We start from the raw sequence: 25,867 nt of genomic DNA on the forward strand, positions 1-25,867 counted from the left end.
CAAATGCAGACTCACCACAGTTATTGGAAACTTGGCCACATAGCCACCTGCACATGTTACAGTGCAATAGGCCATAACATTTGTATAAACTTCTCTGGTATGTAGAATGGTATTATTGTATTTGTCTGCTTGAATACTCCTCTCAAAGTCTTTTAAGTAGACTCTAGTTCTACATCAGTGAAACAGAAAGAATGTAGAACTAAAATTAATCATGCTATTGGAATTAAATAATTTTATAGTAAGAATAGACTGCAGAAATTATGCAAATCAAAAGTCTAATTATGAATGAGAAAATTGAGGCTCTGGAAGAATTAAATGATTTATCCAAAGCCTTATAGACAATGGCACAGCAGAGTCCCTGCTCACATGTTTTCACCTCCAGTCCAATGTTCCTCTTCTTAGGATGGGTTGACTTGAGGGAGCCTGTATTTGAACATCCTGGGTAAAATGAATGGCTAGCTCCTAGCGCTCTCTCTCTCTCTCTCTCTCTCTCTCTCTCTCTCTCTCTCTCACACACACACACACACACACACACACACACACACAAACACACAAACACACAAACACACACACACAGTACATGAAGGTTAAGGTTCCACATGGTAACTCAAAGCCCACTTACAAGTGGACACTCTGTGACTGAGGCCAGTTGCAGCTTAGGACCTCACTGGAGTTCTGTGTAGTATTTTATTAAAAGAAAGAATGGCTAAATTCAAATTCAAAGACAGAAACTAATAAAGACCTGTTTGTAAATTCTATAAAATGAAAAATTATTTTTCATGTCCAGAAAGATTAATTCACTTGTCCTATCACATAGCTAGAAAGTGCCATTACATATGACCTACTAGGCATTGTTCACTATGGTCATCAGGGAGTACAGAAAACTTCTATATAAATGACATTTCTCTATCATTGTCCTAAGTACCAGTGATGACCAATGAATTAGTAGCTTGTGCAAATAGTATGCATCAATGGAAAACCAAATAAGCACAGATATTACCATTATATGATCAAAAGTTACTAATAATAATCAGTTATCTGGCTGGATTCAACTTTTAAAGCACATTGAAAAAAAGATCGAAAGCAGCAAACAATGTTTAATGTTTACACAGGTGTGGATTTAAAACTAATAAAATTAGTGGAGCTTTGATAAAGTAACTATTAAAAGCACAAGTTTATTAGCTATACCAGAGTCCTCAGAGGTGAAGGCATTGGCATAAGACCCAAGTATCAGGCAAACAAGTCTGTACAATAAAGGAGGCCTATGCAAAAGAGGGTGGAAGAGGCCTCCCTCACTAAGACAGACGTGCGATCCTGTCTTGGATGGAGCATTCTCTTCATGCCCAGACCTAGAAAAGCCTTCTCTTCCTCTCCAGGTGCTGGAACCTTGCCCTCCCATAGCTCTTTCTGAGAAATTTCTGTATTGTACTTTGTTGTCTCTCATGTAAAACTATGTTTCTTATTTTCAATTTTTTCCATATTTTTCTATAGAAGTGACAACATTGCCAATCACATATCCCCAGAGGTCCAAAGAACACCTGCTGCTATGTGTCATTGTTACTATGGCTTTGTGCTAACGTACTGCAATGGGTCTAGGTTCAAATGTGAGTGTTGCCATATCCCAGCGGTAGGCTTTCCCTGTTAGCTTCCTCCCAGGTGCATATCTCCATCTACCGCTTAGCCCCTAATACTGTCTACTCCGAACTACTTGACCTTACAAAAATCGAATTCCCACTCTGTATTAGTTGACCTCTGTATTCCAGAATCAAATTCATTTCCTCAGACTGGCATGGTCTAGCATCTATATTTTCTGTTCTTACACAGGGACCATTCACTTTTAGGTATAAATACTAAACATCCAGGTCAAATGAGATGATGCCTTCAACACTTCAAACTGTAACCACCCCGTTGTGCTGTAATTATTTCTCTAAGAGACTAATCTCTCCTTCAAAACTGTTAACCTCATTGGCCTCAGACTCAGGATGACAGACCAGTGTTTTTCATATAGTTGAATACATTATTTAACTGTTTACGTACAACCCTTAAGAAAAATTTCACAAAACCATAAACTATGTCCTTCAGAATCCTGTTCTTGTTTAGTCACTGTAGTTTATTAAAAGTAGAACACATAATCCGTCCTTCCCTGGCAGATCACAACCAGTAGATGCTGTTTTAATAAGCGTTTAATTAGGCGAACTGTTAAGGAACATTGGATTTTCAGGTCTAGAAAAACTGATGAGACCCCTCTTTGCATTTTATGAGATGTTAATCACTCATCGTCCATCTTAAGGTTAATACACAGTAATAGAGGCACACTATGTTAAAGTGGCAAGTAATTAAAAAATGGGCCACATAGGAATTTGTTAACATTTCTGATTATTTGCTTTACTTTATGACTGTTTAAAAACCAACTCAAACTATATATGGATTTCGACTCTGGCCCACCCTCCCCCCACACACACCTCCACACCCCGCCACTTGCCTCCTCTCTCTCATGTGTGTGTGTCTATGTATCTGTATGTGTTACAAAGTGATAGACCTAAGATGTCTTAGCACAGTGCTCTACTCACGAGCTACATTCCAGAACCCTTCTAGGTTTCCTATTAAGGACACAATGTGTAGAGCCAAATACAAGGTTGGATGCATTCAAAGATTCTGGAAGCCAGAAGTTGAACAGTCACCCATAGAACATGTATTTCTAAATGTGATATGACATGAAGCAACACAATCTAGTTTAGTAGGTCAAGCTATCATGCAGAACCATAGGGGGTGCTTGATTCCACAGCTTGGTTCAACAACAGTAAGCAAGCTACTGTAGTCAGACTGAAAACACACAAGCCAACCGTGAGGACAAACCGTCATTATACTCAATATATTTAAAGAATATTTGATGAATATTAGTCTTATAATGACTTTATACTGTCTTTGCTATGGTCTAACACTTTGTGTAAACCTAGACTTAATGGTTGGTATCTTCATGATTCTCCGTGTGATGAGGGAGTAGCTCTGGAGGGCAGTTATGTCACGAGGATAGAGCTGTTGTGAATGGAGTAAGTGCTCTTATAAGAGAGACCTCAAAAAGCTTTCTTGTGCTTTTCTACAACAGGAGGCTATGCAAAGTCCACAGTGAGTAGAAAGGACTGTTCCTATGCTGATACCATTGTTTCCTTGCTCTTGTTTATAAACCACCCACCTTGTTACTTTGAGATGACCACTGAAAAAGATGGCCACTCAGAACTATGCACCTCAGTTTATGTACAGTGTTATCATGAATAGTTTCTGCACTTGAATGCAAGGTAACAAAGTGTATCATGTAATTCACTTATTAATTTAGTCAGTAAATGTTAGTGAAGAAGACATTCTTGGTGCTGAGGATGCTGTGTCTAACAAGGCAGAGAATCTGAACTCACCAATAAGTAATTCTGGATAGCAGTAAAAGTCATGAGGAAAGTAAATTAATTGACATAGTGGTAGTAGAAAAAAGTGACTCTTTTGATAATCAACTGACCCAGCACTGTACTGCATTGTGTATCCTCTTGTCATTGGATTTGCTCATTCTCACTCCTCCCTCTCCCTCTCTTTCTCCTCTTCCTGCTCTCCCTCTCCCCTTGTGCTCTTGCTCTCTCACTCTTTCTCAATCTCCAACTCTCAAGTTTTTTGTATTATGGTAAAATGGAGAGCAGGTGTGCAAAAACTGCTTTCCCCATTATCCAGCCTGCTCTCCCCATCTGCTGTTATGTTTGTTTCTTTTTCTGTTACAATGTGTCCTGAGGTGTGGTGTACTGACTCCCGTGGTGAGTTACATGGTCAGTGGAATGCAAATTCTTTCCCAAATTAGAAGTTCTTAAAGTCATTCTACCTATCAAATTCCTCCTTGGAAATTACTTCCTCCCTGGAAAATAGTTGTGTTCCAAAAGAAAAGAAATTTAGAGAATTCATCTTATGTGGTTAAAAATTAAGTACTGTCAGTTTTTCTTTATTAAATTGTCTAAAATTATATTTAAGTATTTATGATTAGATATTCTCGTATATTCTCTCCTTCTCTCAATCTAATTTTCCCCTACACTCATAAACCATTGTTGAATCGTTGCTGTTCACTTAACTTCAGGGTTGAATTCATTTAGCCTTTGTTTTGTTAAGTTCTGAGTTTTTTACACCTGTATAAAGAGTGAAATTTCATGAACACATTTATCATCTTTTTCTTGAACAGAAGGTCCTATTGAAAACTTATCCAAAACTTATCAAATCCAATTAAATGCATGCTTCATCCTTGAATATTTTCTGTGGCTTTTATGATCTTGATGGCATTTGATATGTTATCTTTAGGGTGAAATGTATTGTTTAGATTTGTTGTTTCATTGTTTCAAATTGGATACTCAGTTGTTCAGTATACACGATTTTCATCCCTCCAGCCTCACAATGAATTTTAAGTTGTAGGGTCAATTCAAATGTTTTGGTTTAGTATTGTGCTGATTATTTAAAAGCTTCTGGAATTTTGTAAATTTTAAATCCAGTTACAGGGAATGGAGGCAAGGCTCAGCAATTGAGTGCTTACTGCTTTTGAGTCCAAGTTCAGTCTCCAGCACCAGGTCAGATGGCTCGCCACTACCTGTCAACTCCAGCTACAGAGGCACCGATACTCTCTTCTGACCTCACAGGCAGCAGCATATATGTAGCACACACTCTCTGGCACACACACATACACATAAATAAAATAATTTTAAATATTCAGTTCGAGGTGTCACAGAATAACTGACCCATTTAGCTTTGGAAATGCATTGATTGTACAGATGAAGTCGGAAGGGACAAATCTATTAGTACGATGGAGTCTTCCTATTCGTGATGGACGCTAGTCCCTCTGTTCAGCTTCCACTCTGATTATTAATATTTCTTCTTTCCTAATACTTTTGTTTTTTTTTTTCTGTCTAATTTTCAAGTTGGAAGCTTGGATTGCTGATATCTATCTTTCATCTTTCCTAGTACATACAGCCAGTGCTCTAAACACTCCCACCATTATTTTAATGCAAATATTCATTTCATTTGATACAAAATATTTTAGTTAACTTTGAGAACTCATGATTGACACACATAATCTGAAAATGGGATATTTAATCTCCCTTTGTTTTCCATCTATCTTTCTGATTTTATTAGTTTAATTATGTTTTAATTTCAGAGTATATTTTACATGATTTCTCCCTTTAAAATGTATTGTATCTCTCCAAATATGTTCAATTGGATGAATGTTCCACCATATAAGCGAGTGAAAAAACATGCTTCCTGCTCTTAATAGAATGAAGTATGTTATAAATGCAATTAGATCAGACTGATTTATATTACCTTTTTGTTCATTGACACCTTTCTCATTTCAATTTTTCTCTTTGCTGAATCGGTCAATTACCAGTAAGAATTTACTAAAGCATTTAATAGGGAAGTTATTGATGTCTTCATATAGTTTATTATTGTAAAGATCAGATTTTGTTGCCCAGATAGGACACGTGCTCATTAAAGATTAGTGTTCCTTCCAGAACAATGGGCACTTTTATTAGTGTATGATGACTATTTTTATCCTGGCAATCATTTGTGGCCTGGACTAAGCTTTATCTTAAATAAATATAGCATTTCAACTTTGATCAGCGTTAACAAAGCGTATGATTCTCCATCCGTCTACTTTTAATAACTCGATGTGTTTACTTTAAAAGCGAATTCCTTGTAGACAGCACAGTGTTGACTTGTTTACAAAAGAAGTCAGATTTGTGTTTTTTTTTAAAAGTCTGTGTAGTTTTATATTGTGATTATGCGTGTGTCTGTCTGTGTATGGGTGTGTCCACCTGAGTACAGGTGCCCACAGAAGGTGGATGAGAGCGTCAGAGTCTACGCAGCATGGACTTAAAGGCAGGTGTGAGCCATCTCACAGGTTTGGAGAACAGCCTTGTCTCCTCCGCAAGTACGAGCTCTGACCAGAGGCTGTATCCCCAGCCTGACTGCTCTTTTCCTTTGTATATTCTGTTCTGTTTTGCTTTATCCAATAATTGTAAAATAAAAAATTCAGACCTTAATAATAATGTATTCATTCATGTTCTTATATTTAAATACAGGGAATGTTTTATAGTCTAGCCTACAATATAATTTAATTTCTATTGTGGACAATTTAAATTTTCGTCTCTTAACTGTAAACATTTAAGCATAGTATATTCAGAATTATAATGTCTTCAAATTTATAATTATTATATATGTAGGTATATGTGTGAAGGCCAGAGGACAACTTTGTAGAACTGATCCTCTTCTATCTTTATATGAATTCCATAAACTGAACTCAGGCCTCTATGCAGTGGCTTTTCCTTCTTCTTCTTCCTCCTACTCCTCCTCCTCTTCCTCCTCCTCCTCTTTTTCTTCTTCTCTTCCTCCTCCTCCTCTTTCTCCTCTTTCTCCTCCTTCATCTCTGTCTCCTCCTTCTTCAACTTGTTGAATGATTTTACCTAACATATCTTGCCACCCCTATTTAGATATATTTTTAAGTAATAGTTTATGACGATTTGATCTTTCTTTAACCACTGTGTTAGAAAAATAAATCAAATGTAAAGTTGAAACCCACAGTGTGAAAGAGTTGTTAAATACAATAGACTGTTTTCCAAAAGAGATATATCACCCAATCTGAATTTAGAAAAGATAAGTCAAATGTCAGAAAGAAGGAAGGGTGAGCAGCAGCGGCTGAGAGTAAGCCAATACTGCTGTGGAAGAGGTCTGGGGAGATTGGGAGGGTACCTGTCCTGATATTTTATTGTAAAGCACATGGTAAGAAAATGTACTAACCTACGGAATTTAATGATGAGTAAGAGGTAGAAGAGGGGGACATTAAGGGTGACCCAGGAGGTGAGCATTCAGTAGTAGGCTAAATGCTAATGCATTAATTAACATACAATAAACACAAGGAGAAGAGACCAAAAGTGATAATTGGTTCACTAGTATATACAGCACAGATAACTACATATTTCTAATCATATTTGAACTAAATGCTTTTTGAAGTTCATGGGAAAATTGTGGATCAAAAGCTATCTGAAATATATAAATGCAAAGAATGAGATTAAATCTGTTAGGGTCACAAGAAAAGAAAAAAAGGCAAAAATATAAGTTACAAACATGTCAATCATTAGATCATAATTTGTAACATCAAGACAACTTTTTATTGACAGTCATTAGATTAAGCCATTCTCAGACACTGGCCATTTGTAGCAGTGATGCTATTTTTATATGTCATCAGAAGCCTGTTCTGATGACGAAGAATTAAAATACTGTAACCATACGAGTTAGAAGTACACAAAGTGGTTTTAATAGATAAAATACTGTTACAAAGCATTTTAAACTTATTCATATCAGAAAGCTCCTGATAGCTAATGAAAAGACTACAAAAAACTTACAATAATCACTAAATTAAGTGCAGACAAACAGAGCATTTTCTCTAAAATCTGGAATGCCAACTCTCCCTCTCATTTGATACAGAGCTTGAAGCCCTAAGGGATAGTTTGAGAGCCTATGACCCATCAGGAGTAGTAGTGCTGTTGTACTTCATAGGACAAATGACAGATCTCTCAGCATCTTCAGAATCCTACAAGCCCCGGGAATTGCTTGCACTTGATTTGAAAGACACCACGACAATCCCATCCACATTTTACAGTCTACTAACTGTAACTCTCTGATCTACAAACCCCATCACTAGTTTTATTCATCCTTTAATGTATTGAAGTTCTCTTCTTTGATTCGTGGCTTAGGGTTTGAAGCTTATATCACTTATCTGTATTTAATAGGAACTTGGAAAGTTGTGTGTGTGTGTGTGTGTGTGTGTGTGTGTGTGTGTGTGTGCATGTGCGTGCATGTGCTATATAGCGAAGAGGTCACAAGTCCCAGCATCACAGACACTTTCTGTGCTAGATCTAAAAGTATCAAAGAGCTAGAACCTCGTTTACACCAGCCACCAATATCACAACTTGTATCATATGCAGTTGCTCCCATAAAACCTAAAGACAATCACTCCCATGGTCCATCTACTTTGACCAGAGCTGATGGTGCAAAAACCACTGGTATCATTGTGCTTGTCCCACGTGTTCCTTAAAACGGATCCTTTCGGGGGCTGGTGAGATGGCTCAGAGGTTAAGAGCACTGACTGCTCTTCCAGAGGTCCTGAGTTCAATTCCCAGCAACCACATCGTGGCTCACAACCATCTGTAATGGGATCCGATGCCCTCTTCTGGTGTGTCTGAAGACAGCTAACAGTGTACCCATATAAATAAAATAAATAAATAAATTTAAAATAAAAGAGTAATAGTATTAATGTGATTTCTAAAAAAAAATAAAAGGATCCTTTCTCATTTTGTAACCCAAAGACTGCATTTTCCAGCATCACACACAAGAACATCAGTATGTTCCTTCCATAGCAACTGGAAAAGTTAACTCTGCTTTCTGAAGCTTCAAAATCACGAGTATTTCCACAGCACCTGCCATCACCCATTCCTGTTTTGTGGAACCTGGAGACAGTTCTACAGATCATGCATCATAAGGACCATGACTGCTGCCATCACATATCAAAGGGTCACAGTACTTGGTTCTGTAGGGTCTGAGGATATATACACTTACACTTAGAGATCTACATGATCTGAAAAGATGAAGCACTTCATGAGTCACTTGAAACTAGATGATCAAGGCACTCATCAGCTCTTTGATATTGGTTACACCTAAAGAAATTACATGGACATTGAACTTTTAAAGTTATCTGAACTCAGGCAAAGAATCGACTGATAGCATCTTCTTATTTTAGTGGAAACATTATTATCATACAGAAAATATTCAATAGAATAAGTATTTTATTATATTTGCAGACTTCACTGTAGGGACCTAAGGATCACAAAAAGCCAAGGAACTGTGGCTTGAATACCTTCAATAAGAAGAGATTGTTTATCTAGGAATAGATCCCAATTAGAAGGAAATCTATAAACTGGAAAAGGAAAGTTAAAGAATCTCAATAAAATATAAGAGAATGTGGATAGATAACAATTAAAGGAGAAAATAAATCATATCACGTTATCAAAAAGCTTAGGAGTTTTAAGATTTCTTCTGAGAGAACATTTCTGAGAGAAATTTCTGTAGAGAGCAACATAAAAATAAATCTTTAAACGTGGAAGACAGAATAAAGAAAACAAGAGAAAAAACAAAAGAAGTAAAAAGGACAAATAAAGTATAAAGAAATATTAAAATATTCAACATACCATTAAGAAAACAATTAGTTATATCCTAGTAAGAGCACCAGTGGAAGGGGAAGCCCTGGGTCCTGCTAAGACTGAACCCCCAGTGAACTAGACTGTTGGGGAGAGGGAAGCAAGGGGGGGAGGGTTGGGAGGGGAACACCCATAAGGAAGGGGAGGGGGGAGGGGGATGTTTGCCCGGAAACCGGGAAAGGGAATAACACTCGAAATGTATATAAGAAATACTCAAGTTAATAATAATAATAAAAAAAGAAAACAATTAGTTATGTTACAGAAATTCTAGGAGAACACATATACAGAAAACACGAAGACACCATTTAATAATATGAAAGCTAAAGGGTATCCATATCTTCAAATTTGGACTCAGGCAACCAGATACAAGAAGCTAACGGACCCTGACCCTCATTCAAAAAAGAGCCTCTCCTGTATAGTTTTGTATGCAGAATGTGAAAGTACAAGACACACAGAATTAAAAAAAGTGCAAGAAAAAATGTTACATATAAGCTGAAACCAGATTAGACCAACAGCAGATTTTCCAAAAAGATTCATATATGCCAGAAGAAAAATGAATAAAATATTAAAACCCTGAGAGAAAAAAAATAGCCAGCCAAGACTAGTATCCATCAAATATATCACATGTAAATGAAGGAGAAATGAGTCTTTTCTAGAAAAGCAAAAACTAGCAGAATTTACCAGTGCCATAGCAGAGTCCTTCACAGGAAGCAGGGCTAGAAGCCACTGTTCTTAAAATGTACCACTGTACAGATTCATAGGCAGAAGAAACACATACAAAAGAAAGAGAACAAAGCCTTGAGGAAATTGAGAAGCACCAAACTACAAGATAATTAATCGAAGGAGACTTGAAGACAGTGCTAGTTAATTAGAGACTTTAACTTTTTCTTTTCACATCAGGGAAATAATTGAAACAGAAATCAGCAAGTAAGAATGAGAGTTAAATCATGCAATAGAATAAATGGACCTAACACATATTTAGGAAACATTTCATCCAACAACAGCAGACTCTACATTTTCTTCCTTGGGACACAAAACATTCTTCAGGATAGGTCATATATTAGGTTACAAATCTAATATCAATATTTCTTTTAAAAAATCGTATCATATGTCTTTGCAGAGCTCAGTTACATTGTTTTTAAGGAGCCATATTATTGTATGTTATTATTAAGACTTCATACCTTACAATAAAATGTTACTGTTTCCTAGGCCTAATGTGTCCTGAAAACCATGTTTTCAACCTTCACTGGATTTGTAATCCATGTGTATATCCTTCCCTTTGCTGGACTGAACTTGTGATGCATGGTTGCTTTTTTGCATTATGGCAATATGTCCTCCCGGAAACCGTGATGACTTCACATGATGATTCCATGTGATGCATTCCTGCACTTATTGTTATCACCTCCTGTCTAACAGCCGATTATTTCCACAGTTCTTTTCTATAAAACTTAATCTTTCCCCATAAAAGAGTCCTCAAAAGCCAATGAGTTGGTGCTCTCTGGAATCCTGATTTAGGGTGAGGCAACCATAAGGCCAGTACTTTGTCTGCTTCTGAATAAATTTTGCTTAATCAGACAGTTGTGAAAATGTTCCACTTCCTCAGGTCTAACAAAGATCATATGTTAGACTACAAGTAAAATAGTAATCCATTCTTTTAAAAGGAATCATTGTGTCTTTGTAGAGCACAATGAAATTAAGTTAGAATCCAGTAGAGAGCAATAGGTACCACAACCTATAAGAAACATTTTTATTAGTTCTTTGTTCATAATAATAATGAATGCCCTAAGAGTAAATCAAAGAAATTTTTATAGACAACCTAATAATATACCTCAAAGACTTCAAACAACAAAATTAAAAGCAAAATTTTAGTAGAAAACAAACTTTAGAGTAAAAATAAATGAAACTATAAACAAAACATCAAGTAAATGAGTTAATGTTTTGAAAATATAAACAAATTTGACAAATGTTATATTAGAGAAAAAGAGAAAAGAGCTAATCTCTTAAATCAGAAATATAAAATAAATGAAAAATTATATTCTACACTTATATATAATTTATATACTTATATACAACATTTTACATATAATATAATTATAAATATAAGGAAATATTTAAAGGAGACACTACAACTGATACCATAGAACTATGTAAAAGCACAAGAAACTTCTATAAACATCTACATACAAATAACTGGCTCTACAAAAGGAAATGTTTCAAAAGGGATGCATCTGAGATCATCAAACTAACTCAAAGGAGTCCAGTAAAAAGTCTGTGTACTGTCAGACTCCACTTAGATGAAATGCCTATGAAAGCCAATTCTATTAGACAGAAGCAAGATCAATGGCTAGCAGCAGCTACTGCTGATGAATACAGACTTTCTTTTGAAGTAATGAAATCTGACCTAGATAGCCATGGCAAACGATGTGCATTTTGATTATGTTAGATAGATAGATAGATAGATAGATAGATAGATAGATAGATAGATAGATAGATAGACAGACAGACTTGTGCTTTTAAAAATGACTATGATAAATAACCCATTAGATTTATTTATATTTATTTTATGGATGTTGATGCTTTGTATGCGTCTATATTTGTGTACCGTGTTCATGTCTTGTGTCCAAGGGGACTAGAAAAGGGTGATGATTCCTAGACACATGGAGTTACAGATTAATATTAACCATATGGGTACTGGAGATCAAACCAGGGGTTTTCTAGAAGAGCATCTGATGCACTTGACCAATGAATCGTCTCTTCACTCTCCCCTGCTAATAATATTTATTTATTAATCTGAATCAATCTGATTGTCTATCCATCTATTGATCATCTGTGTATCTATCAATTATCTATCTATCTATCTATCTATCTATCTATCTATCTATCTATCTATCTATCATCCATTTGTTTTTTTGAGACATGCCCTGGCCTTCCTAGAATTCACTCTGTAGAGCAGACTGGCGTCAAATTGAGAAAAATTCTCCTGCTTCTGCTTTCCAAGTCCTGAAATCCTGGGTAACTGGATTACAGATGGATGCTATCCATGTGGGTTCTGGGAATCAAACCTGGGGCCATAGGGAAGAATAGTCAGTGCACTTGATCATTGAGCCATCTCTCCATTTAGCCTCCAATCCAAATAATATAAAATACAAACAAAAAATTAATTTCTAACTAGCAATTGAAGACATGTGAATTAAAATAAATAGTGGAGGCTTGGAAAATGACTCAACAGTTAAGAACACTGTCTGATCTTGCAGAGGACTGAGGTTTGGTTCCGAGCAACATTTCATTTGACTTATAGCCTGGACCTCCACTTCCAGGGGACACAATCCCACATCTGATATCTACAGGTACCCAGAAGCACTTGCACTACTCACACACAGAACATACAAATAAACATGAATGAAAAGAAACGTGATGTGAGCATCTTTCTTTTTTGAGAATTTGCATTAAGTAATTTGCATAGGAAGAGACCCAAGTCACAGCAAACAGTCTATGTACACCACTACTACTGACATCCCCCTCAGAAGCAAATCCTAAAATCTGTCAAGCTTTTCGTATGCTCAGAGTGACTAAACGTACCCTTCAATCCTGTTGGTAATAGCAATTCTGTGTGACTTTCTCTTCTCTTTTCCTCAGATTAATAGAAACCATCTTTATGATCATATTGCTAAGGCTTTCTCCCATGCCTTCTCAGTCTGTCGTTGAGGAAGAGTTGTACCTCACCACTGGGAAGAGTGTCAGCACTGCTCTGGTTTCTTACTGAATGTATTGAGGTAACCTATTTCATATTTTCATGAAAAGATGTTCCATGAATCTGTTAAATAAACCTTTCATTAAATTTCCAACATTCTCTTCTTCCCTCCCTCCCTCCCCCACTTCTTTCCATATTTTCTTTGCATATGTTGCTTTACTCATTAACTGGTATTGACATACTACAGTTTATTTTTGTGCACACATAAAGGGATCAAATTAGTCATATCTTCTTGTGAAAAAGATCAATTTAATGTACTCGATATTAAGATATCATGGAAATAAAATGTGGAAACTACTGTTTAGTGGGCACCCTTTTCTCTGTCAGTTAGCAAACAGCAAACTTTGTGTGCCAGGTTTCAGTAACCACTTATCATTTTCTAAACCTCTTCAAGAGGCAAACCATTTTCCCAAGATATCAGTGCAGAGGGACCTGAAACAATGTTTTATGAACATTTGGAAGGGACTTTGTCACCCAAGGCTTCAGTCTGACTATAAAGGTAAGATTATTTATTAAGTCAACCTTACACAATAATTTTTACATGTTAGTTTATTGTCTAGGTGAAACCCCTCCCCCACCAAAAATGTCTTCAGCAACAAACTCCTGGAACAAAGTAGTGATTTTAAAAAGATTGCAAGATACAAGATTAACAAATAAAAATCAAATGTCTGTGTAAGTACAGGCAATGAATAATTACAATTTGAAATGAAAGCAAGCATTATTTAGAGTCCTACTAATGTGTGGACTATGGCAGGATAAGTCTATCAGTTACAGATGGCATCTATATGTGGATGAATACAGAACCCTGATGGGAGAAATCAAAGGAAGGTACAGTCACCTACAGAGACATCTCATGGCAATGGTTAAGAAATTCTGTTTTAAAGATACAGCTTTGTAGGCCTCAGCAAATAAAATGTGTAGATGACAAGGTATTGCATACATTATAAGGAAGAAATAGACTCACATATCTAAGTGAAAAAAATCAACTATAAAAGCTTGACATAAGAACAGGATTTCAGCTGATTACCATTCCAAGGAAAACTCGAAGGATAGTAAATAGATCAGTGGACACTAAAGATTCAGGACAGGGTGAAATATAGGTTGGTTGAACATGGAGTGGGGAAGGGGACAGCAGTGAATCCATGGTGTGTGATATTATGCAGAAATGGCCCACTCAAAGAATTGCAGAACGCAAAAAATAAAATATAAAATCAGTACATCAGTTTTGGTTCATCTATTGTAACACATCCACTACATTATAATGTCTGTAACTGCAATGGGTAAGGAGGACAGGGAAGTTTTGTACCTTTCCCTCAAATGTCCCATACTGAAAATCTTCTTCAATATATAAAACCCATTATTTAGGAAGTAATCTATTCATACCAAGTAAGCATTAACTTAGAGAAAAATATGCTGTACACAGTAAAAACTCTATACATGGATGTATATGCAACTATGCACATTAAGATAAAATAGTTATACATTGCTTTTCACCACAATTTTCAGATGTTATACTCGGTTATTTTTTGTCTCCTAATGTAAAGCACATCCCGGGATGAATAGGATAAACAGGAGGCAAACAAATATAGGGAGTGATGATGGGTTCCACTTATTTGGAAGAAAATGGAACCAGGACCCAAACGGATAGTGTTAGACTCAGAGTCCAGGAACGATGTGCTCCTAGAGGACAGAGTGATGGCACCCATGAGGGGGCCAGAGATTCTTGTTTACTACATTCTAGTCCATATCTGCCTCCTTTGTCAGAAGGCACAATGGGTATATGATAGCAGACCTGCAGGTCAAAAGCATATTTCAAGTATATTCCCAGGAAGTGAGGATGTAAGAAACCCAAACAACACGTACCAGTTGATTGATGCTGATCATCAGCACACTCTCAAAGGCTTTACCGTCTTTGTCTTTAATGTGACAGTCAGACGATGTGACAGGCAGCAGCACAAGGATCAGGGGAGGAATTCCAAAGATATATCTAAAAGAAACTGAACCCAACAATTAATGAGCACACGCTGGATGGCTCAGAATGCTACATGAGGTTATGTCTTACAGTGGAACTGAACACCTATGTCTACAACCTTAAGAATACCTCTCGATTCCGGCATGGCACAGAAAGAGCTGTAGAATGAAAGTGATCACAATTCAGGCAGTGCAGCAGCTAGGCTAGGATTGGGCTTTTTGTTCGGTGTGTAGGCTTTATCCATATTTATGCTGAAGAGCTGGGATAAACTCACAGGGTGCTGAGAAATACCGGACAGGTAGGGGTAACAGCTCTGTAGTTGCATTTATATCAAACATCGCTGAGAGAAAACATATCTATAGCAAGGTTTCTTAAAGTCATGCCTTATTTGACATGTATGAAAGATGTCATGTGAATGTTTAGTTACACAGAAACCATAGAACCCATGAAGGCAAATCCAGTCCTTTTCTGGAAGAGCAATGGGAAGCGAAGTGACTTCTTTGATGCTTGTACCATGGTGATTCTTTGTAATGATGGACTTCACAGAGTTTTATCTTCCCTTAATCTGAACATGTTAAATCATGTTTGAAAACTATTTTCCTTATGTCATTATTTTGTGTATCCATTTTCCCAAAACCTAGATTCTGTTCAAGTATATCCATATATCTCTCTTTAAATTCCTTCCATGTTAGGAAAAGCTCAAACTGTATGCAGAACATGACCACTCAGCTGATGGCTTATGACTACATTTGGTAAGTCATGCCACTCAGAGTAACCTGTTCAATTAAAAGGAAGAAAATTCTAAATGGAATCACTTGGAGTAAATAGTTATGATGGAAACCACTGGTATGTAAAAACATTAAAACCACCTATTCATGAGTCTACATATCTTGCTTTCATTTTTTCCATGAACTCTGTTGTCTTAATAATATACTTATCATGATTTTTCCAAATTAACAGTATATCCCAGTGTTCAGCATTTTATATGCATCTTCTTTATTTAAGAGTTTGAAAAAAATAAAAAAGAAGACTTTAAACAATATTTCTCTAAACTCAAGGAATTGATATTGGAAACAACCTAAAGACTCTAAAGGATATCATAAGGATCTATTATACTACTATCCATGGTATTAAAAGGGCAGGAATATCCACCATAAATTATCATCGTAGTGACCATGCTTTTATAAGTTGGCTTGATAGAAATTATAGAATCTCACAGAGCTTCAACCATAGACAAAGAACTACAGGCGACTAAGTCATGCTAAACCCCAGAAAGAGCCACCACTCCTTTCCTCTCAGTTTTTGACCATGAATGGACATCATCCCAGCTCCTAGCTGGCATATCACCATTCCTCACCTAAACTCTATAAACCCCCCTTGCTTTTTAGCCCAGATGCATGACTTGACTGGCCTCTACTTGTAAGGTCAGTGAACCCACGTGAGAGCTGCCTTCTAATAAACCTGCCTTTATCAACTTTTAATCTGTTCTAATCTGACCTATATCTGCCTCACAGATGGAGAGAAAATTCCTGTCATCTTGGTTCTGAAACCCAGGAGGAGTTGAGCCCCCAGCCCAGTAGACCGGGCCTCCGGTTGCATGGAGTCTGCTCCTTTCCCCTAAATCCCCTCTCTATCTAAAGTGATCACCTTTGGACCTTAATGGGATACCCTGTCAAGCCATAGCCAAGCCTTTGGATTCAGTTATCCTTTATAAGGTTTCTCTACCCGCCCCCCCCCCATTGTTTGACCTCAGGCTACCACATGGGATGCTGTATCATGGGTCTCCACAAGGCTGGGAGATAGGCAACACCAAGTCTAAACCTGGTCTTCAGCCACCCCCGGGGTGCCCGCTACAAAATTTGTCCAAATTAGGACTGCCTCAGGCTTTGAGCCCTGGCTTCAGTAAATGGCCACCAGAGAGCATTCTTGATGTTACCATCCTGAACAATCTCAAATTTTCTGCTGATATGTGGGCAAATGGTCTGAATCCTTTCTGTCCAGGTTTGTTGGGAACCAAACCCTTGTCCCTCCCTCTGCAGTCAATATTCTAAGGCTCAGGTCCTACTAGCAAGAATGGTCACTCCTACAGACCCCTTGCCTCCAAGGACATGGGTCCCTTCCATTGCCAGAGCCCTGCCTTTCTCCCACTTCTTCCCTTTGACACACTCATCCTTTTCTAGCTGCAATGGTTGCTCCAAACCAGGCTGCTAATCTAATCTTCCAAAGGTATGTATGGCTCACTTACTTGTCTGGGGATTTGATTCTAAATTTCGAAGTCCTGTTTTTTAGCCTGCTATGTCCTCCACATGGCCCTGGCTCTTTGCACCCCATGCCCTTCCTTTCAGTTTGCATGAGTTCAGGTAAAGCTCTAGTAGCTGTCCTTCCTCCTGGTAACCCAGCTCTTTTCCTTGACAATCAAAGTCAAACCTAATGTCCAGCCTGGCCTCGCAGGGCGGTCTCAATGCTTCTGTACTGAGCACATCAACTTCTTCAACACACCTTAACATTTGGTCACTTTTATTTCTCCGGGAGCTACAGCTTTCTTAAACCTACCCCTGGGCCACAGTGACTCTTTTTCCCTTAGGCCCATGAAGGGCTACTGGGACATTTTCCAAACTCATTAAGCCTTTTCTGTCCTAACACTGTTTAAACATAAAATACAATACTTACTATAAGCTCTTAAACATTATTAAGACATACAAATTAATTATCAGTTACCTCATAATCATATTCTTTAATATATTCATAACTATACATATAATCATTATTAACTACCAAAATAAGCTTTATTTAACCTCCTATATATTTTCAAAGTTAAACAAAAACTAAACAGTCAAAAAACCCAAATGTTAGTCTATTTAAATATCCTTTAAATACACAAATGCTCCTCAGACACTTCAGAGAGCTATAGAATATGGCATTTAAAATGTTTAATAAAAAACTTTTCATAATAGAGAGACACTGGCTCCTGACAGCACCCCTGATCTCTTCCAAAGAACAGTGCTACAGAAGAACCTCTCCCTCAAGCTTGCTTTAAATGTGACAAAGATAGATAGTAGGCTATAAAGTGTCCTATATGTCGACTATTGACAGCACATGCTCCAAACTGTGGACAGATAGCACACTGGGAAGTTGACTGACTCATTTGCCTAGACAAGGTAAGACAGTCTTTTTCTCATAGTCCTGATTCACAAAATAAAAATCTGTCAAATATTCTGGGCCAGAGGGCCAAAATGGATGCCCCAGTGACCACAGAGAAACCTTGGATGACTGACTCTCCACATAGCCCAGTAAGTCAGTGTCACTTTTTAATAGACTCAGAACCTGCTTGCTCTTACAATTCCACCTTACTCAGATAAAATTGATCCTTCTTGGGATTCTGATGGGTTTGAGGACCACTTTAATGGCAGAAACCAAGGCTTCAGCTGTCTTCTCAGTTCTCTTCATGTATGACAATCAGGCCTCAGGCCTTACTCTCTGAGAGCTGCCACTACTATGTCTAGACACAATTTATCTCAAAAATTCGATATAATATTTCAACATTCCTTTATCTAAAGGAACTCACTTTGCAATGACTGCTCTCAATGACCAGACACCTAAGATTCATGGCAAATAGCTGGATAAAAAGATATAAAATTCAGAGGGTATCTGAGGAAAGAAAAGTTTAAATTCTAAGGATCTAAAAAAGTTGTTTTACAGTCTAAAAGATGTTTTAAGGTTAATAAATGCCAGTTATAAAGGTTAAAAGACAAAAGGGCTTCCCCTTTCTATGTTACTATTATATTGACTTCAAAGTTCAAAGCCTTAATAGTAATCAAATTTTAATTGTTTCCCAAGCCTCTACCACGACAAAAACGTATGTCTACTGCCTAGCATATCTGAAATCCCCCCCCACCGGTAAACTTATTCTACAGGCTTCAATGGCCCTAAAAACTGTCCTGATAAGGGTGACATCTGCATGTTCCTGTTACTATTATATCAATGAGTACGGTCTGCTGGAGACCTGGACCAAGTCACTCCACAAATTGTCTAAAGAACTCCCCCAATACAACCAGGACACATCTCCAGTCCCTTCTTTGGGATCTTACTCTTCACATGGCTAGCCTCATTCTTCCTAGCATCTTGCCACCTCCTCTTCACCCAGGAATGGATTCATAACATTTTCTGAGTAACAATCAACCAAATGCTCCCAAACCTTGTCTCCCACCTGCTCCCAACTCTCTCACCCCATACAGTCCAACCCTCTAGGGAGAAAGTAGCGGGATCTGAATCAGAGCCCCTATACCCAAAGAGGTTGGGTGTTAGGCTGGAACCCCTACTCATCTCCTGCACAAGTAGGAAACCTGCTTGGAAGCTGCCCTCCTTTTTCCAACCCTGCCTACTCATGGACACCCCCCAACCCCCTTGAGAAAAAACTCTAGGCTAACACATCATCACTCCTCATCCCTGAGTTTCCTGCAACACACCCAAGAATGCCTACCCAGGAGCTCATTTTTTGACCATGTATGCACACAGTCCCAACTCCTTGCTGACACATCATCATTCCCCGCCTAAGCTCTACAAAACCCACTTGCTTTATCCTGGATGTGTGACTTTACTGACCTCCACCTGTGAGATATGGTGAACCCACCAGTGACCTGACTCCTAAGAAACCTGCCTTTATCTACTTTTAATCTGGTCTGATCTGGCCTATATCTGCTTCAGGAGGGGGAGAAAATGCCAATCACTTTTAAATACCCGTAATCAGTTGATAACATCCTGCCTGCTGCTATTCTTTTTGAAAGGCACTTTTTCAGAACACCACTCATCTAGTACTCCCCTATTACTGTCTTTCACCTGGGGTACACAGTTTCAGTTGTACCACAGCCATCTAAATTTCTATAGCGACACACATTTTGTTTCATCTGTTGCTTTATGGGTCTCTGAAAGTTATGGTTTGGGGGAACCAGACAAACAAAAGAGATAGTGGGTGTGACTTCAAGTCAAAGAAGAAAGTGATATGTCATTAGTGAAGAGATTAATTTACATCTGTATCTAAAAATCATTTCAAAGGCCCATTTTCTCTGTTTTAATGAGTCCATCTGTTTTACTTTCTAAGAGTGCCAGTTGTCTTCTTCTTGCTAGTTTTCAGATTCATGTGAACTTACAACTCCGTGGGCAGCATTTTTTTAGTGCTTCAGACAGTTGCATTGATGGAATAGTCTTTGCATGCGTGTGCTATGTGACATTTTCAACTGTAAACTATTCTTACAATATAGCCCTTCATCTGTAGACTATTTTAATTAAGTAAGGTAGCTGCTAACAGACCAGAGCAGTAGAACACATATTTTAATATATACATATATATTAAACAAGGAGAGTTTACAGTATAGAGAATTGAGGATTTTATGTGACTGACTAAACAGCTGTGTTTCATTTCAGCTTCCTGTACCTGATCTCTAAAGTGAAAACCTTCAAGGATCTCTTAATGTATAAATCATATATCATGGGTTCCTGGATCTACCATCAGTAGTGTGTACTTTGTTCCGTGATTACAGTTATTTCTTTCACATATAAGCACAGTAGCAGACTAAGATTCTTCTGGTTTGAAGGTTTACTTAACATTGTTGTTCCAGTGGCATCAGAATTCAGCATTTAGCATGTTTTGCTACTTTTGTTTTATAGTACCCTCTTCAGCCTACCCTGAACTTTTCATTAGGTCACAGATAAGACAAACTGCAGAAGCATTACAAGACAAGTGTTGGCTTGTAGTACTGTCTTTAAGTCTCTCAAAGGGTTTGAAACTGGAGAATTTGTTTTCAGTGGGGAATTTGGTTAAACCAGAATGATAGCTGTCTAAAAATTCTTGTTGGTTTTTAATGTAAGCCAAATAATACAGTTCAATCTTCAACTGCTTAAGTTATGAGGTCAAAGTGGACATAATAAAATTGTCTTCCCCAGTTCATCATATCCAGTCATTTATCAGTTTCTTTTAGTTTTTGAGATTCTATCTATCTATCTATCTATCTATCTATCTATCTATCTATCTATCTATCTATCTATCTATCTATCTTCCTAAGTATATAAATACAGTTTGCTCAGTCAGTATGATCTTACTTGTATATATGTTTTCAGGCCGACCATTTGGATAAACCATCTCTGTGCTCCTCTCTGGGAATGGCAATCTCTCTCACCCTCAGCATTTCTTAGTTGCCTGTAATCCTTTGTCTAGGGTTGAGGCCTTGGGGACTTTCCTCATCTTCCTTAAGAAGTCTTCCTTCAGTGACCTTTCCTAAGTCTATTTCAACTGATAATCCAATTCTATGGCCACTTCCTGATGTATACGCAGGTCACTCACAGTTTATAGTAGAGACTCTGGAGCCCAAAGAACAATTATCTAAAACAATGTTTCTAGGGAAGGCAGGAGTCGCATCTGAAGCTCTGGTTGAGGTGTCTAGGGAATCAGCTGTTAGCTACTGAATTACACTTCCTACAACAGAACTGCATGCACAGATAGTGAGAGGAAGTACAAAAAATTCATTGTTTTCTGCACGAACTTCACCAAGGTGCTTCCTGGCCAGGCCCTGAAACTGTAGCATATGCTCCTCTTTCAAGGGAAAGAGTAAATATTTCAATATATTATAAAGTTATCTGTTAAGAGTCAAGATAACAGCACTTCATACCCCTGGGCTGTGAGATGGGTTTTATGAAAGAACTTTCTAATTTTCTTCAAGAAGTGGACACACTGAGGTGAAATTCTAATTCTCCTTTACAGACCTTCAGTCTTCCTCTGTATTCTCAAGGCTCTATGTTACTCATTATTTTTCTTTATTAGTATACAAATACAATGTATATTAATTCTTAAACGAGGCAGCACAACTGAGGATCAGAGAGTGAATCCTTGTTTACTTGACGCTCACTCCAACATAACAAGGTGGAAACTAAAGAGGAGTACAGCGCACAGCCTTGATGGAGTTTAATGCCTCTAGTGGATTTTGGACAGAAAATGAAAGAAAAAAAAGGCCACTCACTTTAACTCTCAAGAGTTTAATATTTTCGTATATGTATGGGGTCTGACTGGTATGGCTGTCTCTCAGTGGGAAAAGCCTCTTTGTTTAAATGACACCTTTGCTTTCTTTTGTCTTGTTTAATTCTTCAGATTGTAGGTAATCCAAGGATTAAAGTTAGGGTTGAAGCAAAAAGAAGGAATTTCAGAACCCAGGCATTGCAAAGGAAACAGGGATACAGTGTTTCTGATTGTACAGTAAACTCCTGGAGGGGCACCCTGGCAAACGCCTTCCGTCATTTTTGGGGGGCAGTCTCTCAGGTCTCCACACCTTTTATTTGGTTTCTGACAAGTACTCCCTCTTTGGTAGGTTTTGGGTTCTCGCGAGTACCTAAGAGAGAGAAAGTAATTGGACCTAAACCAATACCATGGAGCTGCAAAAGGAAAGGACCTTAGAGAAGCTCCCTGCTCCTCCTGCACCCTCACAGCTTTTCTTGCTTGAGGAAGTATTTAAAATATCTGCATTTCCTTGGGTAGGTCCTCTCTCTCACACTCCACTCTGTTCTCTTCTCCTCTCATACAGCATTCGTGAGCATTATATTAGTTCTAGCTACAAGTGGATTTCAGCCCCTGTCAATTCTGTTCTGGTCCATTTTAAGTCCTTATTTACTTCAAGCTGATGCAAGCTTATTAGGTTTGCTCAGTGGGGGTTAAGAATTTGTACTCATGGGTACTTGTAGTTCTGCCTCCCTTATGTAACAAATATATAGAAGGGAAAAAAATTCTGACCTTTTGCAATCTCAGCCCCAGTACTTGGGTTCCCAGCAAAGAAGGCGACTTACAGCCTGGGTCGGAAACTCCCAGACTTACTGAGGGAAGAAGAGGGGTTTTCCAATGATCTGTCCTTTAGGGTTTAAAAGCACATCCCAGGAGCGATTCTTTCATTCTCTATGAAGTTCTGAGCTGCGAGAGCCCAGCGACTCCCTGAAGCCAGGCAGCCTGTGAGTAACTTTGCACAGCCAGGAAACAGGGAAGGGCTGCTTTGAAGAGGTACTGGCTAGGGACAGTGTGTGGCTGATAGCTACTGGCTACTGAGTCTTAGCTGCAGGGGGCCACCGCGTCCCCGGCTCAGACTTTGAATCTCTGGGTCTGGGGAATCTAAAAACCGGCTCGGGAACTGCTCCTCCCGGCCCGCCCAGGGTTGTACGCCCAGGTGCCAATGGCTCTGGGCCACCGAGCTCAGCGCGGGTAGTGGCTGACCATGGGAGAGGCCGTGCTCTCAGCCGGTCCAAAGTGCAAGGCCGGGCTATTCCCGGACGTGCGGAGGCGCGGGGGCGGGTGGCAGGTTCTGGAGTGTCCCAGAGTCCCCGGCGCGCTAGGCGCACCTACTTGTGCGCACCAGAGAGCAGCGCTTACCATGGAACATGGTCTGTGGGAGATGGGTGTAGTCATGATGACTGGGACTGCAGCAGGAGCCGGCTCTCGCCACCCATAATCACGCCCAGGACCCTGGTCATCCTCCGAGTAGCCGCAAGCTGGTGCTGGGCAGGGCAGTCCAGGCAGCTGACTCCTCTCACCCACGCGGCGCCTGGTCCATCCATCCCAGGAGGGGCTGCACGCATCATTGGCCACCCAGGCGCTCTGGCTTTGCCATAACTTCCGTAGGATCTGCCGGCAGAGTAAGCAGGGTACTTTCAGTTTCTACTTTGCGCTGGGTCTTCAGGTTCAATGCTTGGGTTTATACCCTTAGCGTCTTCCCCATGCACCTGGACCAGGATCAGTGGTTCCTGCAGTCAGCTGGCCGTCTGGATCAGAAAGATTCGGCTAATAGGCTTTTCCAAATGACTTCTAACCGCTTTGGCAACTCTGGGAGACTGGGAGCTAAAACCACCGGTTACTAATATGTCCACAGAAGCCACAAATGGGCAGCAGAGAAAGCTCGCTATTGCAAGTCAGTTCCACTGAGAAGGCGTCGCTGCTTCTGCCGCCCGATGTGGCTGACTTTGCCAAGTCATCTTTTAAAAAAAAGGAAGTGAAGGATGATTAAGAGGGTCACGCCCTCTGCCCCTCTAAGCTTCTAACTAGTTTCTTTCCTTCCCGTCTCCTGTGCAGCACACCTGCTCAGGTGAGACTTTAAGAACAAATAATTCTTGTGAACCCACGCAGTCTAGTGTGTAAGCGGTAGCTTTAGGAAAGCAAGCATTACTTGGGGAGAGGGGGTGGCATAGAAGTTCTGCATCGTAATTAACTCAAAACAGGTATCTCCTGACATGACTAATAAACTATCCATCGTGATTGTTTCATTGAAGTGTTTTGTTTTGTTTTGTTTTGTTTTTGTAATAGACCTGACTTAGGTGCTTCCTGATAAGAGTTGTTTTTCATGATCAGGAGAAACCCTGCCTAGGTGAAGTTGGGTAGTGCAAACCAGTAAGAAGAGTGATCCTAGATCAGGATCATAGCTCCCATTTATCTAGCATTTCTATGCCAGTACTGTTGGTCAGGAATTTACAAGTATTTTGGCATCTGGAGTTTTCTGTGAGGCATACCGTTTTCTTATCTGCAGTTGAAAGATACATGGGAACAGAGGCTTCCTTAAGTAACAGAGCTAAGTTCACATGGCTGAACTTGGATAAAAACCGCCTGCAGTCTGGCTTCAAAGACTGCTTGGAATCCTGTGTGTAAGAGAACCCTGTGAAGAATAGAGTATAGCAGTACACTAGGGAAACGACCTGAGGTTGTGGGTATGCCCTTAACCCTCTGGGGAACCTCAGAAAGGTGTCTGGAGTTTGTGGTTCCTGTACTGACATCAGGACATGAACTTCAGATTCTGTCGTGGTGTTAACAGTGAGAAGAAGCGGAGAGAAAGGAGCAAGACAGGGACTGTCTGTGCTTTAAAGGGTACAGGGTAGGAGTTCATACTGGACACTGGCCTGTGGCCTCTGCTGCTGGGACTCTGCCTTTCCACATCCAATGTATAAACCTGTCGTTTCAGTGCACTTCCAAAATAAACCCTATCCGGTGATGGCAGGGCTGTTTAAGACCTCTGTGTTGTCTCTCTTGCCAACAACAACCTTTCCTCCTTCTCAAAGCATCAGAAGATTTGAAGGTACTTGTCATCCTCCCTTTCCCCCCTGTACTGGCCTTTCCCCCCTGTGCCTTCTGAAGACAGCTCCCCTCCACAGAGAAGGGCTATCTAGAATGAGATTAGACTCCAACGTCGCAGTATGACAGGATGGAAGAGAGCTACTATGGTAAGACAGGGCTTCAAGGATGGAACATGGAAGAATGTTCACAAAAGGAGGGAAATAGAGGAATGAGAAAGAAAACAGGGAAGAGCTGGAAAATGAAATCAGGAAACTGAGCCTCAGGGGGAAAGGCACCCACTTCCAAAAATGTCATGGAAATTCCGATGTGGAGATAAGAGGTAGACAGAGATGAGACAGCAGGGACTGTTAAAGATGAATTCTATAAACATGCCTAGGGTTGTGGTAGCTGTTTTAAACTCCCTGGCCATGCGGTACAGGTAGGGCTACAATTGTTCACACTCTCTGCTTTTTTCCCATCTGTTGCTAGACTCTTCAGAGTGGAGTCAAAGAGCATCCATCAACAGAGGGCAAAAGGGGAAATCTGTCTTCCTTCCGGGCACAATCACCAGCAAGGCAGACAGAACAAAGCTTGTGCATAGGCAAAATTTGAGCAAAATGAGGGAAAGTATCTAAAGTTCCAGGAAAGAAGAAGTAACTTTTTTTTTTCAAGACTCTATCCCTAAGTGTTAAGAATGTCTTCTGAAAAGAGTATTTAGAAAGCATTTGGAATTTAAAAAGTTAGGTGAAAATGGACACCTTTGAATTACATAGTATTATGAAAGAAGTCTAAGAAAATTAGTATCGTTT

The 25,867-nt window shown here is 39.1% G+C and overlaps 1 protein-coding gene across 2 annotated transcripts in view; it reads right to left on the reverse strand.

The window, feature by feature from the left end:
• The window catches only part of Il7 (interleukin 7), a 45,455-nt gene extending 21,452 nt beyond the window's left edge, over positions 1 to 24,003 (reverse strand). Inside the window, exons 1-2 of one of the 2 annotated variants that reach the window (XM_032898635.1) lie at positions 23,391 to 23,998; positions 14,881 to 15,014 (exon numbers count right to left, since the gene is read on the reverse strand). In XM_032898635.1, coding sequence (XP_032754526.1) covers positions 14,881 to 15,014; positions 23,391 to 23,400 — 144 coding nt within the window. In that variant the 5' untranslated portion in view covers positions 23,401 to 23,998. Of the gene's footprint in view, positions 1 to 14,880; positions 15,015 to 23,390 lie in introns of both variants that reach the window. The other variant, XM_032898636.1, reaches the window with a different exon arrangement.
• Positions 24,004 to 25,867: the final 1,864 nt, after the last annotated feature.

This window comes from Rattus rattus, chromosome 3 (genome assembly GCF_011064425.1).
Source record: "Rattus rattus isolate New Zealand chromosome 3, Rrattus_CSIRO_v1, whole genome shotgun sequence".
Classification (NCBI taxonomy): domain Eukaryota; kingdom Metazoa; phylum Chordata; class Mammalia; order Rodentia; family Muridae; genus Rattus; species Rattus rattus.